We start from the raw sequence: 19,001 nt of genomic DNA, 5'->3' as shown, positions 1-19,001 counted from the left end.
CAAATGACACGTCTGATAAAGGGTTAGTATCCAAAATCTATAAAGAACTTAATCAAACTCAATCCCTAAACAAACAAACAAAAAATCCAGTTAAAAAATGGGCAGAAGAATGGGGCGCCTGGGTGGCTCAGTCGTTAAGCATCTGCCTTCGGCTCAGGTCATGATCTCAGGGTCCTGGGATTGAGCCCCGCATCGGGCTCCCTGCTCAGCGGGAAGCCTGCTTCTCCCTCTCCCACTCCCCCTGCTCGTGTTCCCTCACTCGCTGTGTCTCTCTCTGTCAAATAAATAAATAAAATTAAAAAAAAAATGGGCAGAAGACATGAATAGACATTTTTCCAAAGAAGACATACAGATGACCTAAAAACACATGAAAAGATGCTCAACATCACTCATCATCAGGGAAATACAAATCAAAACTACAGTGAGATAGCCCCTCACACCTGTCAAAATGGCAAAAATTGACAAGGCAAGAAACAACAAATGTTGGAGAGGTTGTAGAGAAAGGGGAACCCTCTTACACTGTTGGTGGGAATGCAAACTGGTGCAAACACTCCAAAAAACAGTATGGAGGTTCCTCAAAAAGTTAAAAATAGAACTACTCTATGATCCAGCAACTGTACTACTAGGCATTTATCCAAAGGACACAAACATACTAATTCAAAGTGATACATGCACCCTGAAGTTTATAGCAGCATTATCAACAATAGCCAAATTATGGAAAGAGCCCAAATGTCCATTATATATTCATATGATTCATTCATATATATGATTATATATGATGGAATATTACTTAGCCATAAAAAAAGAATGGTATCTTGCCATTTGCAACAATGTGGATGGAGCTAGGGAGTATAATGCTAAGTGAAATAAGCCAGTCAGAGAAAGACAAATACCATTTGATTTCACTCATATGTGGAATTTAAGGGAGAAAAAAAAAAAGGAACATGGGGAGAAAAAGAGAGCAAACCAAGAAACAGACTCTTAACTATGGAGAATAAACTAAGGATTACTGGAAGGGAGGTGGGGGGGGATGAGTTAAATGGGTGATGGGGATTAAGGAGGGCACCTGTTGTGATGAGCACTGGGTATTGTATGTAAGTGATGAATCACTAAATTCTACTCCTTAAACCAATATTACACTATATGTTAACTAACTAGAATTTAAATAAAAATTTAGAGAAAGAATAAAATAAATAAACTCAATAAAAACATGCCCATGATAATCTGATTCTATAAAGTTGGAGAATTATTCAACATTTACTCTCTTCACACACCTTCTTGATTAATAAACGGATACTAAATTATTTACCATTGATACTTATTTAGTATTAAACAGGATTCTGAGAATTCACCGTGATTAATCTTCATATTGTTCACAAGGGCTTTCCGTGCCTCAGTTCTGGTGAGGTAAAAGCCCTTTTTAAAAAGTAAAAGTAAATCTAAAGGCCTCAAGTTTCAAAAATTCATACCTTAGATTCAGACAGTCTCCCCACCCTAAGCTGGCCCCTGCACCAGCTGGTGATGCCATAGATGGAAAGCAAAGTGAGAAACCTGAGCACTGAAAGTGTTGTAATCCCTTAAGGAGAGTTAACCAAGGTGACTGGCAGAACCTTCTCTTGATGGAGCCTGAGTCTAGTTGGGCTCTGGTGGGATAAGACGGTATTACCCCAGTAATGCACGCACCAAAGGCCACCTCTAGAGTTATCTAAGCCCTGCAATGAGGAGCGATAGCATAAGAGCCAAATGAAGATCTACACAGTTAGAATATTAAGTGAGCCAGAAAAATTAGAGTACTTGCAGAGGGAAAAATTCAACTGGGCCTTCCTTCTTGACTTCTGGGGTCAAACTGGCACCACTGACATAGAGTCAAAAGCTATTCAGAGTCATGGATCATTTACTGATGAACAATACAGGGGACTAATCTGGATAATTCAAATATAGCAGTGCTTACCACTCTTCGGGGGTCTTCTCCCCACTTGAGTTTTCTTATGTAGATAAAGCTTAAAAACTGTCATTTAACTGCTTAATTGCAATATGAAAAGACCAAGGCTTTCTTTTCTGTATTTCCTTTTATGATGTCTATTACCAACAAGAAGATAAATTTATATTAAATAGAAGACTATCATATATGATGCTTTGCTTTCTTTTATTGCATTTTCTGATCAGTATGAACAATATTTTAATTCTTTATGGTTTAGTCTAAGATAGGTCTGAACCTGTTTCCCCATAGGTAATTTTCTATGGCATTATCTGTAAATACTGCTTATGAAATGCTTTAAACAACTTAAAGACTGCCATTTAGAAATGCTTGAATGATTCAAGGTTAATAAGATTCATCATACTCACAGTGAGGATCTGGTTGTGGACATAGCTAATTGCTAAATTTTATTCATCCCTAAATGGTACTGGCAACAAATCAGCTCACAGCTTAATACTACTGGCAACTCTAAATGGGACAGAAATAATGTGACTTTGATTCAGTTATTTTTATACGTGTTATGATTCATTTCCAGTAGTTCTAATACTGATGCTCAAATACTGGATATTGGATTCTCTTGTCAAACAACAAAAAAGGTAAGAAACAAAGCTGAAGATATTTTTAAATGTCATGGTAACAAGTCACAGTCAAATCTTGTTTCAGTGAACATTTCTAATTCTCACACAAAAGATACGATAAATTCCTATCAGAAAGATTTTCTTCTGGCAAATTTAGAATTCTGAAAATAGTCTTTTAATGGCAGGGACCATACCCTCCTAGCACCAACATAACAGCACTATGATGTATTATTCCCTTATGGTAACAGACACCATCAAAGCTGAACTGTAATTTGGCACACAACAATTCTGTACTAATGTAATGTGACAATGTTATTATGTTCACTATTTTCCATGTGATCATAGCCATATTCATCTTCTCCAACCTGACATTAAATTAGCTAATATAGTTACATTCTATTCTGTACCATAGGGTGAAAGCAGAGAAAGGATTACCGTATAGCACAATGGTTTGATGACAGGGTGTGTGTCTGTGTGCGCACGTGCGCGCTTGCACGCGTGTGTACAGACCTGAAAAAGTGGTATGTTGATGTTTATATAGTGAATGTAAACTCTTAGCACAGGCCTGGCACGTAGCAAGCACTAAGTAAGTGGTTATACCCAAGAAAAAGTTCACAAAAAGCTACAATATATGGTACGTTAAAAAGACCTTTACTCTAAGATTTCAGAAGAGGGGAAAGCTAAGGCCCAGCTCCCAGGACTAGAGAAGTTTCCATGGGACAAAACAGTTAAGTAGAGATTGAAAATGAAATTACATTTCTTCAAACAGATAGAGTGAAAGGGATTCATTCCAGGTGGAATGAGAGCATTCCCCAGGAGAATAGATTAGCATAAGCAATGGTGAGGAAATTGGGAAAGTATAATGTTGTTCAGAAAGCCCTAAGTAAGTTAATTGGCACTAAGATGCCATATGGACAAGGTTCTGCAACAGATAAGGATGAAAATGAAAGCTAGGGTCAGACCACAGAGGTTCATGAACTCCAAATTGATGAATTTGGAGAGTATTGTTAACCCCTGAGGATGTACTAGAAACCCTTATGCAAGATTCATGCATCTAGTTAGCACAGATTTAGTAAGTCACTATTATTACCAATTATATGCATCATGATGTGCAAAACACTGGGCTTATCAGACAAAAAAAAAATATTGCCTGGGAGAAGCATATAGTCTTAAGTCTTACAGGGAGATAAGACCAAACCTAAATATGATGGCTGATAAAATAGCATCAACAAAGTTCTATAGCCGTCAGTGGAGGGAAAATACTGCGTCTGGTTAGGACAACCAGGAAGAGCTGGTGATATTTAAACTGGGGAGAGTAGGAAGAAAGAACAAAACTGGTAAGGAGGCATAGGACAGATTAGAGGAGAAAGGGATAAGAAATGGGAAACTTAACCAGGAAATGACTACAATAAGCGCCCCCCCCCCAAATAATATTAGGGACCTAAAATACAGTAATGGTATGGAAGAATCTAGCTGAGTCCACTACACTATACCACCCTACACACATACACACAGCACTTGCTTTTCTCAATGAGTAGGTCATTTACATGGCAATTTTCTAGGGAAAAAAAGGGTTTCACAAGCACTTTTCTTTAAAAGTAGCCTTTGGCATCATTTTGCATAAGTGCCTCTTTTTAGAAAGATTCCTTTAAGTGTATTAATTAGTATGATTTACCCAAGATTATACTTACAAGCTAAAAAGTATTCCCATCTTCTCACTGTTAATTATATCTCCAGGCTAACATAAATAAACTTTTCTAGTTACTCTAACCCACTCTGTGAAATTTATCAGAGAGATGATATTCAGAAGGTCTATTTCAGAGAGAATGTGTCTTATTTGCAATGTGGTGTGTTCTTTCCTCTTTTAAAATACCTTATTTCATTTTCCTTTGTTTGTTTGTTTGTTTTATTTTCTATGCAGTTGAAGACTGCTGTCACAGAATTTATGGATAAATACCTAAGCTACAGATGGAAATTTCATTAAGAAATGAACTGTCCTAAATGGCTTTATTACAAAAAAAAAAAGTCAACCTCTATATAGAAAAGAAGTTTGTGAAAATCCCAGGAATCACATTAATTCTCTTTGTGCAACTCAGAAAAATAGGGAGATGCAGAAAAATAAAGCTTATTTTAATGAATTTAACAACTGAAGAAAATACGGCATCCTATTCTTACTGCCATATCAATGGCATGTCTTCAAGGTATTAAAAAAAAAAAGAAAGAAAGAAAGAAAGAAAAAGACAACAGGCCCAGAATGGAGTCACTTATGCTAAGCCCCATGTCTCCAAACCAAGACTTAATTTAATTACAGTTTTGGCTCCCCCATAAACCAGTCAATCAGGAATCTCCCGATCAGCAATAGTTAGGTAACCTGCCTCACAGACTCCTGCCATTCCCTAAAGCAAAATAACTTTTCAATAACCAGGCTGCTTTTTTTTTTGTATAGTATAGCTTCCTTGTCCCTGCTCCCTTCTGCCTATAATTCTTTCATTTCGTACAGCTCCCTGGAGCTTCTTTGTATCAGCTAGATTGGGTGCTGCCCGATTTGAATCAGTTTTTGCTCAAATAAACTCTTAAAATTTTTAATATGCTTCAGTTTACCTTTTAACAAAGGTAACAGTCACTGTTGTACTTTCTACAAATTAAAGTTGATATGAAAATAAGATTTGCTTTTAAATATTGATTTATACCTACATATCCTCACCACCAAGACTCCATGCACAAACCAAGAAACCATTTCCCACTTCCAGAAAACCCATTAAGAGGTAATGATTTAATCAAAATGTATGTATTCTGAGAGCCCTCCAAAGTAATTTTAATGCTGATTTGTGCAAGAGGCATATCAGGAGACACATTTATTGAATGACATTTACCTTATTTACAAGAAAATAACAAATAGCCTTATCATTATCATCACCACTGCTATCACCCAAGAGCAGCATTCAAATAATTTTCTGTAAAAATGATGTGAAGACAGCATGATACTTAAGGTAGGATCTTGATGTTCCGTTAGGAAATGTCTAGCAAATACGCACAGAAAATTATATTCTTCAAACTTAAGTGGTATATGAGAATACACAATCTGACACAACCAAATGGCAACTATTTTATAAAACATGGAAACTAGATGAAGCAAAGTTTGGCAGAGAAATTTCTTTAGCAAAATGGAAAACATTTTCATGCAATAAAAACTCTCTCAGCTACCACATGTAGTCATACATCTGTCAGGATCATATTCAGGATTAAAAATTTACCATAATAAAATCATAACAAATTATCAGTCTTCTGGTTGTCCTTGAAAATAAATTTCTGTTATTTTCTATGGGGCAGGAGCAAGAGCAGAAAGTTACTATTCAGGACACATATGTACATATATTAAAAGCATATATAAGGTTTTTTATTTTCTTTGCTTTAGGTACACAGAAGTACATAAAGTATTTACTGAGCCTTCATTTAAGATTATTTATAGAACTCCAACTGGGGTTATTGTTTGTGCAAATGTATGATGGTTTGAATACATGTTCATGCTTCAAGTCTGCTGTAATTCTATGGAAGATGTTGCTGGTAGGATGGAGACAAAATATTTCACCATCTGTGGTAGTGTGATTTTTACTGGTCTCTTCCAATATTTTACTTTGTAATAATTGCTCGTTATACCTGTATTCAATGTTTTGAAGAGAAATTCTGAAAATAGCTAGTGAGTTGTACCATATTCCTAAACTGTTCCTAAATGTTCAATAGAATATTTTAGTTTGATCTCATCTTCAACATTGCCATATGCATACGTACTGGAGTAAATAGAGTCTCAAATAGACAAAGATCAAAGTGAACAAACTCTAATCTTCCTTTTAATCCATACTCAAGCCCAGCCTTTGTCCCAAAGCCCAAAACTTCAATCATTGCATCCTCCATCCTAGAGCTTTTCCTTAAATGTTGTACCATTTATAATACAAATTATGCACTCTGTTTCACAAGCAGGAAGCTTTGTCAGAAGAATGTTCTTAATATAGTGGAATTTGTTGTTTTGTAGAAAATGCTTTTACCATGCTCATGCATTGCTGTAAAGCATGATCTATTTGAAAGTTAAGAAATAGGACTTTATCTTATATACCAGTTAATTCAGTCTTAAAATTCTCACTGCTACCATATAGATTAGGCACTAACAGATATTCCATGATATAATATGAATGCTGTGTTTCTGAGTCATGCTTATATTGTGAGACTAAAGGGAAAAAAAACCCACAAGTGGCTAGAATATAAGAGAGAGTACTTGGAGGACAAAGTTTAAACACTGTTTTTTAAAGCAAAAGGCAGATATGGGTTTAAAAAGATACAGAAAGAGAGGCATAATGAGACATGTCACCTTTCACGAAAATTACAGCCCTCAACATATAATCTTCTGGAATTAAATATTATTTAATAGAAAGCAATAAGAAATCTCTTTTGAAAACCAGGGGAGGATTGTCATATGTAGGAAATGAAAAAAGATATTTTCAACAAGGTGACCATTAGCAATTCAAAAAATTACAGTCAACAGTTGCAAACCCAAGGCTCACCATCATCACAGCATTTAGCTAACGGCATCCTTGACTAATCCTTTAGTATTTCAAAAATGCCCTTTCTGTAGAAATAACTGCTTCTTCTCACTGTGACAGTTTAACTTACAGATAATACAAAGACTCCCAGTTTTAGACTCTGGGCATCACACAGTAACTGGAAGCAATGATGACCACCTGAGTCCATACTCAGAGAGGCACTTACGGTCGTTGCAGAGTGGCCCGCTGAACGAAGTCATGCTACAGTCGCAGCTGAAGCCATCCCATTGCTGTAAGCACACGCCTTGATTAGAACAGGAGTCCTCTTGGCAGGTTGTGCTGGGTCCTGCAAAATTAACCCAAAAGAAACTTGGGTTCCTTAAAAAAAATCTACAAGTGTTTCGTACATGAGCTAGGTCACATATAGTAGTTGCCAACATCTCAAATTACATGACCAAACCAGTGTTGAAAGTTCTAGTTCACACACCTGAATTAGCGACAGAGAAGCTGTAATAGGAAGGTTTTCTGAAGTTTCAAATATAGGACAGAATACATTATAATAGTAAACAACAAATAATAAAAGCAAGCACATAGCTTCTAGTACGATCATGGTAGCAAGTAATCTCATTCCATCATCAGTAATTCTCTATCACCATTTGGATTTTAGAAAAATGCATGGATCTCCTTAACTTCTGACCAATGAATAGAGACACCATGAGAATGGAGATTAGAGCTTCATGAAATTGAGATAAAGATTGGCAAAGTAACTGAAAAGAGTTATGCGAAAATACCCTAAAAGTTTCCAGAAGTTTCCCTGCACAAACTATGGATAAAGTTATGGTTGTTGGGTGTTTTAGATAGGTATGTTGGCAAGTATCAATTCACATGCTTTAACAATTCATGCAGTTAAACATAAAATGAAAAAGTCTGTATAAATGACATGCCCCCATTTAACACACGAGTAAAAAGAATTCTAGTCTATTTCTAAAGAATCATAACTAGAACACTGAGAAACAAAGAACTAAAAAAAAAAAAAAAAGATGATCAAAGCACTAGAGGCAATCACTATACAAACATATTCAAGACTGAAAGCCTTTATGCAAACTATGCTATAAAATGAGGTTTCTTGCACAATGTTCAAGAAGGGGAAAAATTAAATCTGAACCCAAACAACAGTTACTGCAAAAATGTAAAAAAAAAAAAAAAATGTTATTTTGGGGTTTCCACTGTGTATTAGGGGGTTTCAGTCTTGTTTTTTACACACAGGGCTATCTACCTTGCAAGTCAGCTTTCATCAATGCAACTTTGTCAGCAAAATAAAAAATAAAAAAAAAAGCAAAATACATTAAATGTTAGTAAGCAATACCAAAATGGGGCAAACACAGAAGAACGTTCAGATTCAAAAAGCATGCTGTTGTAAAGGGGGGAGAAAAAAATGCTATGTAAAGCAAACAAATTAATACTAACAGCCATAAATCTTAAGAGAAGCCAAAAATGAGAAAGCGGTAATTTACTAGAATTTTACTATATATGTGTGTGTGTGTGTATATACATATATAATGATTAATTGAGCCGATGACGTGTAATGGAAGAAATCAAAAGGGCTTTTGTATTTTTTCCTCTCTTGGATAGATATGAGTGCATTACCAAAGTGATCACGTTGCTTATTTGGAGCATGTGACACCATTTGTCATGTGCACATACAGTGTAGACCATGGTCATTAGGAGACCAGTTATCCCTTTCCATTTCTCTTTCCCTCTACATCTTTTTATCTTGCTATTGCAATTAAGGCTTGAAACTGTGATGCCAGCCATTCACTGCCAACAGCTGGACTTGAGAGTGACACCAGACTATCAAAATGTACTATATATATATCATTCAGGGCAGATGAGACAAGTAAGGGATGGAAAAAGCAGACTGCAATACCATTCCACTTAAAAAAAAAAAAAAAATCCCTCTAAAAGCTTTCAGTGTGGAGTGTTTACCTTTTTTCTTACCAGGCTGGGCCTATACCACTTAAGGGTTTCAGAGTTTTGTCAGCATTTTCCCCACCTTCAAAATTCCCTTCAACTCTTCTAAACTGCCCTGTGAATATTTATTACAATAGAACTTCACTAATAAGGACTATCTTAGGGAAGGTTAAAAAGGGAAAGCCCTCCATCTAAATAGCTTTAGAGTAAAACACTGAAGATATTTCCTAGTCAACACAACTTTATAGGTTTTACAGAAATATAAAAACGATACTGGCCCAATTAGATTCTATTAACACTGAGAGCCTGTGAGGTAACTGCTTTAGTGAATAAATGAGAACTACCTGTAATTAGCCTTTGTGTAAATTGACATTTTCGTAAAGTGTCTTTTTAAACATGCTCGCTACAACGGTATTTCTATTACAATTTTCTCAGTAAAGGTATTCCTCATAGAAAGTTGTTGAATTTAGCCTAACCTATGTGAGTTTTCACAAATTAAGAAACCATAACATTGTAAGAACTAATTATGTAATAACGGCAGTAATAGGTATACTAATGGCAATGATAATAATAGTTGTTATTATTAATAATAATTTCCCAGGCCTGGAAGCCCTGAATGGAGGTCACCATTTTTCTCACCTATCTCATCAAAGAACTAAGAACCACTAAGCTGCTTAGTTTTGGTGGTTCCTCCAATCTGTGAGAGGTAAGTGGTCTAATGATCTTTATCCCACGACATTAGAGACTGAAAATAATTATTGTTTGGAAAAACAAAACAAAACAACAAACAACTCTTAAAGCAATACTCCTTTGCACATTCTCTCCTGGGACAAGTAGAGGAGCGGGGAATGGTGCATGCCCCGTGTGGGTCGGGGGCTGGTTATCAATCTGAGGCTGCTCCCTTACTTGCCCAGAAGAAGGTAAGAGCAGGAACAGGAACGGATGAAGAGCCAGATTATCGTTTTTACTTTTATTTTTGTAAAAATTATCAGAAACACAATTGCAACATAATACTAAATTCTAAAAATGGTAGAACTACAATCCTGAAGATGAATGTGCCCATATGGTAGAACAGCAACTCAGAGTACCTGCCAAACCTTTATGTGAGCATAAAGACATGCTTTATTATTATTATTTTTTCATTATCACAACACCCTTTTATATTCAGGTATTACAAGAGAATGTATCCCTAGGCCTGACAAGACACATTTTTCAAAATACTCACCTCCTAAGAACAATATTTAAACACTGACAGGCATTTGTGCAAGACAAAGCCCTGAATTTATTTTCCCTTTAGTTATGTAATGTTCCTTTTATTTTATCACTGAATAAAATTGGGAACAAACCACAAGGACATTTGTATTAAGTGGTTAAGTATAAGGATATGTCTGGAAAAGAAAAGAAGTGAAGGTAAAACTAAAATCTCTGGAAACCAAAGAAGCAAGAGAGGAAAGTGTTTTGATGCCTGGACTTTCAAGTATGGCAAACTTGGGTTCAAAGCTTCCATCATCCACATACGAGCTGTGTGACCTTAGGAAGGTCACCTTACATCTCCAAGGCTCAATTTACTCATCTAAAAAAAGTCAGCACTACCTAATTTACAGAGTTTTGAGGATTCAATGAAAAAGCATATGTAAACTTATTGTCACCAGTGCTAAATCAATGGTAGCTTTAATAATTAAGTATTTCTGTACTTATTATAATAGTTCTGGGGCTGAATAGTAGGAGACTATGCAAAGAGTGTCTGAATTAATTTTTCCCCTTGACTTCATGTACGAAAGTTATCTTGACTCGGTATTGAGCTTAACTAAGCCTGATTACTGGTGGATTACCAGTCTCTATTTTCTCTTACGCAAGCGGGAAAATGCTACCCTATCAGTGATTTTCAAAGTGTGGCCCTTGAAACAATAGTAATAGCATCATTGTAGGAACATGTTAGAAACATAAATTTTAGGGTCCTGCTGAAGCAGCCACCCTGGGGGTAGTGTTCTGTAATTTGGGTTTTAACAATTCTCCAGGGGATTCTGATACTGGTTCAAGCTTGAGAAACATTCATCTGAAGGGACTTGGACAAGGCAAGCTTCCTCCCCTCCTCGCTAGTGTGTTATAAACAGCTATTAGCCAATGCAGTTAGTTAAAAATGGAAGGCAGCAAGTGGTTATTAGGAAAGACCATGAACTTTTTACATGAAAGGGGCTTGGAGATTTGTGGGTCTTGTTGGATAGGAATGAGGGAAAATCTTGAAAGATATCATTTGGTTATTGGCACATTTACAGTATTTCTATTAATATAAAAGTTAGGTGATTCCAATGTGATTTGGATTTAAAACTCCATGAGACAACTATCTTTAGAGAGAGAATTGATCAATCGTCTAGAATTTGATCATTACCCCTAAAAACATATGTACCTCATCAATTACACCTATGACAGGTATATCTGAGATTATTCTTAGGAATTGCAGAGGATAGAAATAATCATAAATTAAAAGTTGTTAATCTTGATGTTGGAATGGAAAAATCAGGGAAGTGTCAATGCAGAAAGGCAGGGACATGGTAACATTCTAAGAATTAAAAAAAAGGGGTTAAAAAGAGCTAAGAATTATTAAAGCTCAGATATTAAAGCATCCTAGATAAGGTAAGGAAGGAACCAATGTCATAACCTACTGAACAATTTCAAATGTTCAAATAATAGTTTGTTACCCAAGAAGATGTATAATCATCTTAACCAAGTTGCTTAATAGATTATGTTAGAAAATAAAACCAAGTATCATTTCTGCAAATATTCTTTTCTTAGTACAGCTTCCCCTCATTAGTTTTCCCTTCTACCCACCCACACACATCACCTATGTGCCCGTGGTGGGGGGTCATGTGTGTGCGTTTTGTTTTCCATCTTGCGGGTGTTTAGCTGTGAACGTGTCTGTCTGCTCCTAACATCTCCTTGTAGGTAAGAAGTCATTTACCAAGCAACTTGTAGAAAGGCCTATTTTTGAAAAAAAAAATACTGCCAGGAGTTTGTAGTACTTTTTTTCCCTTTTTTTAATGTACATATTCTCACTGGTTAGATCACCTCCAAAAATCCAAGTTATGAACCACATTCTTATATCCACCCAGTAGAAGGAATTATTCACTTAATGATCCTGTTTCCTTTGGTAAACTGGAGAAAACAGTTTCTCTTTGTTGTACAAGTGTTATACCAAAATTGAAATAAAGAAAATAAATATAGCAGTAACATTAAAAAAAATTCAACAGAGGCTTCTATTAAATAGCATTATCTTCTGGCAGGATTAAAACACAGTTTGAATTTCACCTGACTTTTCAGAGGAATATATATCGCAGAGAGAAAAAAATGTATTTTCAAATTAAAAAAACCCTCCACATACTTAGGTAATTGCTAAATCTAATGGCATTATTTTGGCCAAGGAGAGATGATTCATAATCTCCTGGGGGATAGGAATTCGCATGTCTTTCTTTGCCTCTCCCATATGAAATTTCCTTATGAATCTAATATTTTCAAAATAGCCCAAACTGTTTTCAACATTAAAGGAGAAGGAGCAACACATTCAGAGCGCCAAAATTCAGGATAATGTGATTAAATTACATTTCTGGAGGGAGAATTGGCTCAAATAATCTGAGGTGTTGAAATGAAAATTATCTAAAATGAAAGTAGCAATCAAAAAGTACTCCTACAGATCTTAGTCTGATAGAGAGCACAAAAGAACAGAAAGCTACTTGGGCTCATTTCTCAAGTAAGGAATATTAGTCTTGGGTAACAGAAGAAACCAATTTTTGCTAAAACAAACTGATGATATACAGAAGAAACCTGTGCCAGGTAGATACAAACCGAATAGCGATGTGACGATGCGCACCTGAACTTTACTGTCCTGTTACATCTTGCTGAATGTAGATTTGAAACAAGCAATCAAGTTGATTGACACTTACTAGAGCAAATCTACTTTTTTAGTCCAAAGAGGGTATCTATTTAATGTTATAAAGCAGGCATTGCAGAACTGACTAACACACTAATTAGGCAGACTATCGAATACAAAGGAGCAGAAAATAACAAGATCCATACACAGAGCCCCCATCTTACATAAGGCCTTATTGTAGGTTTGCAAACAGTCCAGAAAATTTAGGATTTATGGGATGAAAAGTGAAAAACACAAATAAGGATTTCTAAGCCCTACGCTGGGGCTTGAACAGTAGGCAGAAATAAGTTTTGCTGACTGGAGAGATCTGTTCTTATTTATGGGTGGAATTAGAATTACTTAGGGTTTGATTAACAAAGATCTAGTACCTTCACATCCTCTCTCAATCTGTCCATTGCAGAAAAGAGCATCTGAGATGAGGTCTGGAAGTCGTCCGTTTAAATCAACTGATGCCAAGCAGCCTTGAAAGCCCTCCTTGGCATGGACGAGTTTCGGCAAAGATTTGTATGTTTCTTTAGCCACTCCTCCTATATACAAGTCACCTGTGGGAAGATCAAAGTTTTGGTCACAAAAGTAACTTGTCATTCCTTTAAACATACAGCAGCTCAGAAAAAAAAAAAAAAAAAAACAGTTTGGTTTATATTTCATTAATTTAAAAAAGTCAACTTATAGTTAGATATCTTCCTAAAAGTGTAAAACACAGAAGTCTTTGGGTAACATATCAGCACTCAAAGACATTTCTAGAAGCTATTTCCACAGAGAACTGAATAAGCTCAATACAGTGTAGCCAAGTGAAAGGAACACGGGCCATGGAGTTGCATATCCTTGCACTGAAATCCAAGCCTGGTTGTTTACCAACTCTACAGCTTTTAACTTTTTTTTTTTTTTTTTTTTTCAGTTTCTCTGATCATTAGAAACCTCATTTCTAAAATACGAATGATAAAATCTGTTCTATAGGTTTTCATGAGAATTAAATCAGATAAAATAAATATAGGAAATATCCACTACAATAAAAATAGGAAGTAGATAATCAACCTTCTGCTTAGAGAACTCTGGGTCTTTCAGTTCATCAGAAGCTCAACAAATTCTCTCTAGGGTCCACAATTATCTTTTATATTAGGCTTAAGCCCATTATCCTTACTTGTACTTATCCTATTCACCAACTGACTCCCATAATAGTCAGTACATATCTGAATAGTACATCCTTTTTCAGATTTTTTTTTTTTTAGGTGAAGTTATACCACTGTGAATTCTTTATGCTGCTCTGGGATCTGTTAACAAGTTATTTTTTTTTTTTTCTAATTTTATTGCAGTTTCTAATGGAACACTTTGCTCTGCTTTGTCATTTCATGTCTCTAGGTGTGAGATTTCCCAACTTCATGGGCCATTACTTAAAAGAAATATTGCAATCCATGTTTGATTATGTTTCATTTCCTATCAAAGATTATCTGCCATATCTGTATGGCACTGAGTAGATGTAATTCACTGACTTCAGTAAACAATCAATGCAGAAGATATGGAGGGTAACCCCCACATTCCATAATATATGTTCCTGTTTAAAAGCTCTGCTAACATACTCTATTGAGCTATCTACTTTTCTGACCTTTCATTGTCAGTTGAATTTTCTCTCTCACTTCAACCATCCTAACTTTCATACCACCTGATGCCTTTTCCCCAATGTAACACAAAACTCCTACATTCCTAATGTTTCTCTGGGTCCCTCTGTGTTGTCTTCATGGGACTTGGGATAAAGGAGAACTGATACCCAAGTGAATGCTCATCCTGTTTGTTGAGTCATGAGTAATAAAGTTCTTGGTCTCTGACCCAGAAAGCTTCTGTCTTCTGCCAGCATCCGCGAAACAGTGATAAGCTAACCTACTAGATTTTAAGTAGGCTGAAATCAAACCACAGATATAACAGTCCTGAATTGTACTGAGGAGTAAAGTGAGTTGCTTAAAGTCATTTAGCCCCAGAAACTGAGAACTTAGGTCCCTGACCTATTAACTAAAGCTCTAGGTATTACACTAGGATGCCACGGTCCTAATTTATACTGGTCCTAATTTATACGCATAATTTATACGGAAGGGACTGAATGTGTTTACTTCCCCTCTTAAATAAAACATCTTTGACTACTAACTATATTCTTAATATTAAAGAATAGGATGGTTTTCATCTGAGATGGGATACTATTTTTGAAATATCTCATTTTTTTCACGCTATTTCCTTTATCTCCATGGTCTTTTCCTCTCACTTAAATTTAAAGTCATTGTGTTTTCATCATCTCAGAGAAAGGATAAGAATCAAAAACCAAAGATACCAAATTATCTTTCTGCATTTAAGTCTTAAAAGCCAAGACTCTTAAAGAAATGAAAGAGATAGAATATACAGGCAACTACATGAGAAGAATAAATCTTTCCTGCCCCTCATGAGGCAAGCAGGAGAGAAAACTGGAGGAAAAGAAATGTGAGCATCGTCATCGATGAATACCAAAAAGCGGACACCGTGCTCTAATTTGAGGGCTGAGCCCCAGTGGAGGTCAAAACTTTAGGTACGTTTAGAGAATGACATTGATTTGTGTGCACTTCCTCAAGAGAACCCAGAGGCAACAGTGAAATCCTTGGGAAAACATGAGTGCCTGGTAGGTTTAGACATGCTAGGAACTTAGGCAGCCTCACAGAACTTCCCATATTCCAGCTGTGGTATGGGAGCACCACAATTCCCAGAGTTTCACAGAAACAAACAGAAAAAGAATGACCTTAATGGGTCATGCATACGAGAATGAAGATGCTGGCAATTTAGTGGGCACCTAAGTTATGAATATAGAATACTCGAGACCAGCTCCTGTGTAATCTCTATCTCCCCAAAGATTGGTACAGTGAAGTCCCCCCCCACCCCCGCAAATAATTTAGACACAGTCTCAGGGAAATAAGGAAACTAAAATTGCCTGAGATTACATTTTCACTAACTCAAAGAATCAGAACTCAAACTGGAAACCAAGATGAGTTACAGAAAAATCGAGAGTTACCTTTCTTGCACATCTGAGATTCTGGGCAGAGATTTACACTGTTACACATCACACATCAATGCAAGGAGAGGCTCCCTCCATTCATTTGTTGAACTGAATTTGTTAGAAAATTTCAGCTCTCCTCCAGGCCTAATGGATGTTGTGCTAGAGATCAGAGGGGAGTTAAGTGAAGAATTCTCGGCACTGCTTCGGGCTTTTTGGAGGTAGAACTCATACTGAAAGTTATGTATGGGACACTACATGTTTGCTAACCATCCTTCCTCTTTCCAATTGTAACCTCCTGGAAGAGACAGACTGTGTCTCTATTTGTTTCACATTCTCCCCCAGTGCCTCATACTGGGGGACAAGCACAATGGGCACTCAATACACATTGTCAGCCACCTGATGGACTGAGGTCACGGTAGAAAGGAATCAAGAAAGAAAGACTGCTAAGGCAACACACAGCGAGAGCTAATTCTAAAAAGCTTACTTGCTTCCTTTCCCCACTTCCTGCCACAACCCTGTTTTTTTCCTCTTGGCAAACATATGCGCCCGAACAACTTCTCAGAGATTACTGAAAAGAAGTAGTAATCTTTCCCTTGTGTTATTAAAGAGCAGAAAATATTGATTCAAGTAGTGCAGGATACAAGCCTCAATCCTACACTAAGGTGGATGAGATTGTGATTTATAAGTAGGGAATGCATTCTAATTCTCATTACTGAGGCTGCACTTAGCACCACCACTTAATACTGTCTTTATAAACTCTTCGTATAGTAGATGGTGGTCTAAAGTCCCCTGGTGGGTTGGCCTATGAAGAGAACAAAGGAAACCCTTAAGTGGCCTGAGCCCCATGTAGCATTAGCCCTTCATCAAAGATGCAGCTTCTCCTTTTGATCCTGGAGGTGATGCAAGTTAAAATGACCCATTAGCACTAATGGGATCTTGCAGGCAAAATCCTGTACATGGGAAGGAGGATATCCTTTTTAATGACCCTACGTGTGAGCAAAAGCCAGGATGGACATCTAATAAGAGACAGGTTCCTACAGACTTGAAGCCAGTCTGTTACCCCTTCTCCAAGCTGATGAAGGGCTGATTTTTATTCCTGTCCTTTAAGTAGACCACGCATGAATTGATGAGGCAATGATGGAATTGGGGCATTTTTAGCAGGAGATGCTGAGAACATGCATAAACCCAGATAACCTCAAGCCTTTGGAAAGTTTTTTTTTTTTTTTTTAAGAAATCTCAGAATACCCTTATCTTTAGACTAGTGCAACATATATACACACTCTCAAGACTGTTATCTGTAGAAGGATCTGAGGGGATAACACAGGTATCCACACTCCAGTGTTGCGCAGTAATGAGGAGGGAATCGTGCACAGGCTTTTCACTTATAAGTGGCTATAAACGTCGGCCCTGCCACTTACTGGTTGTCTTAGTGCAGGCACATTAAGTTACGTAACTTCTTTCAGAGTCAGATTCTTCATATGTGAAACGCCTACCTCGCAAGGCTGTGGGGATTAGAGAGAAGGTATGCAGGCGCCAGGTAGAGAGCATGCACTCAGCACACGGGGTTACTGGTGTGACTGTGTTGCTATGTCTGGTGAGGACTGTACATCTATAGTGTACCTCATTCTAGGTTGATGGTAGTGAGTGATACAGAAGAATGAGAAGTCTAGGTTGTCTCCTTGTTTCTAGTATAAATGGAATGACAAGATGTCAAATTTACATCTTATTTGACTTTAGTTTACAGTCACGTGTGTACCTGACGTATGCCTTGCCCTATGCTGTAAGAAGCTCAAGAGGCTCCTTTGACGTTTTCTCTTACAAACCCCAGCTGCGCTGAACCTGGTAACAACAAGAGGACAATGATTTGATAAATATCTTCTAATCTGACGGAAACAGATTAGGAAACACAAGAATTCTATAAAGCCCAAGGGCCAGGTCAAGAGATTCAAGCTAAATGTGCCTTATAAAATCAGAAAAATAAAAGGCTTGTGTGGACTTTGATTATAACGTGGAGCATCATGGAAGAGTTTAGACCAGAAGAAAGTATAGGATACATTACTCTGTAATAGCATAAATGTAGTGCCAGCCCTGGAGAAGACAACAGATAAAATAAATACAGCATTCAAGAAAGTATAAAAGGCCAGACTTGGCTGGAAGGCAATGATAAATAATGTTGGATAAGTTAAGTCAAAGTCTATTGAATAACACAATAGAATTTATGACTGTTGGTTTAAAAAAAAAAGACAATGAGAAATCCAAAAATATAGTCATGTAGGCTAGAAGACAACAGAATTTGAAGCAGTGATAATTTGGACAGAAGTGAGGGAACAGTATTTAACACTAAACATGTGGAATCTGAGTAGGAGTGATCCATAGGGATCAGATGATATGAACCAGGGTCTTGGGGACGAGATGCTGAGGCTGGCAGGCACAGCTTGGGAGCCATCAACCAAAAGCAGGTAAATGAAGTGGTGTAAGACTTTTTCTCTTTTGTTAAAACAGGGAGCATACGGCAATTAGAGCGAGGACTCCAAGCTCCACCTTCCAGCAGCAGAATGCAAGTATCAGGGTATAATTAGTTCTTTGACTCAGCTTTCCTGTTTATTCATATGAATTTTTTTTTTTTTTTTTGGTGCTTCTTACACATCTCACTTTCCTTTTAATTAAAAAGAGCATACATTAAAAAGAACAAGTGCTTTGTAGATTTGGATGGCTAAAACTCTAGGGAAACTTAAGAAGGCTCTCTCAATCTCTTATAAGTAGCATTGGGGGGGGCAGAAGCTGAATACCCGCTGCCTTTCTTTCTTGCTGGCTGGACTGGAGAAAGGACAATTCTGGAGGCTCTGCTTTGGCAGGATTGGACCTTGGACAGCAAATTGGGACACAAGCCTAACTTCCCTTTCAATTCTTGTTGTGACTGGCTGGTAGAAAAAGTGCAATCAGACCAGGCTAATTTTTTTTTCTTTCTTTCTTTCTTTCTTTTTTTTTTTTTAAATAAAGATTT

At 36.8% G+C, this 19,001-nt stretch overlaps 1 protein-coding gene across 36 annotated transcripts in view; it reads right to left on the bottom strand.

Moving 5' to 3' along the window:
- Positions 1 to 19,001, bottom strand: part of NRXN1 (neurexin 1) — a 1,121,375-nt gene that overhangs the window by 523,445 nt on the left and 578,929 nt on the right. For 18 of the 36 annotated variants that reach the window (XM_032411088.1, XM_032411091.1, XM_032411097.1 and 15 more), the window contains 3 exons: positions 13,356 to 13,529; positions 8,368 to 8,394; positions 7,318 to 7,437 (listed from right to left, as the gene is read on the bottom strand). In XM_032411088.1, the coding sequence (XP_032266979.1) occupies positions 7,318 to 7,437; positions 8,368 to 8,394; positions 13,356 to 13,529 (321 nt within the window). The remainder of the gene's footprint in view (positions 1 to 7,317; positions 7,438 to 8,367; positions 8,395 to 13,355; positions 13,530 to 19,001) is intronic. The other 18 variants (XM_032411096.1, XM_032411105.1, XM_032411111.1 and 15 more) reach the window with 1 other exon arrangement.

Source organism: Phoca vitulina, unplaced genomic scaffold (genome assembly GCF_004348235.1).
Source record: "Phoca vitulina isolate PV1807 unplaced genomic scaffold, GSC_HSeal_1.0 scaffold12, whole genome shotgun sequence".
In the NCBI taxonomy this organism is placed as follows: domain Eukaryota; kingdom Metazoa; phylum Chordata; class Mammalia; order Carnivora; family Phocidae; genus Phoca; species Phoca vitulina.
Note: the sequence above shows the minus strand (reverse complement) of the source record. Positions and strands in the feature narration are given on the sequence as shown.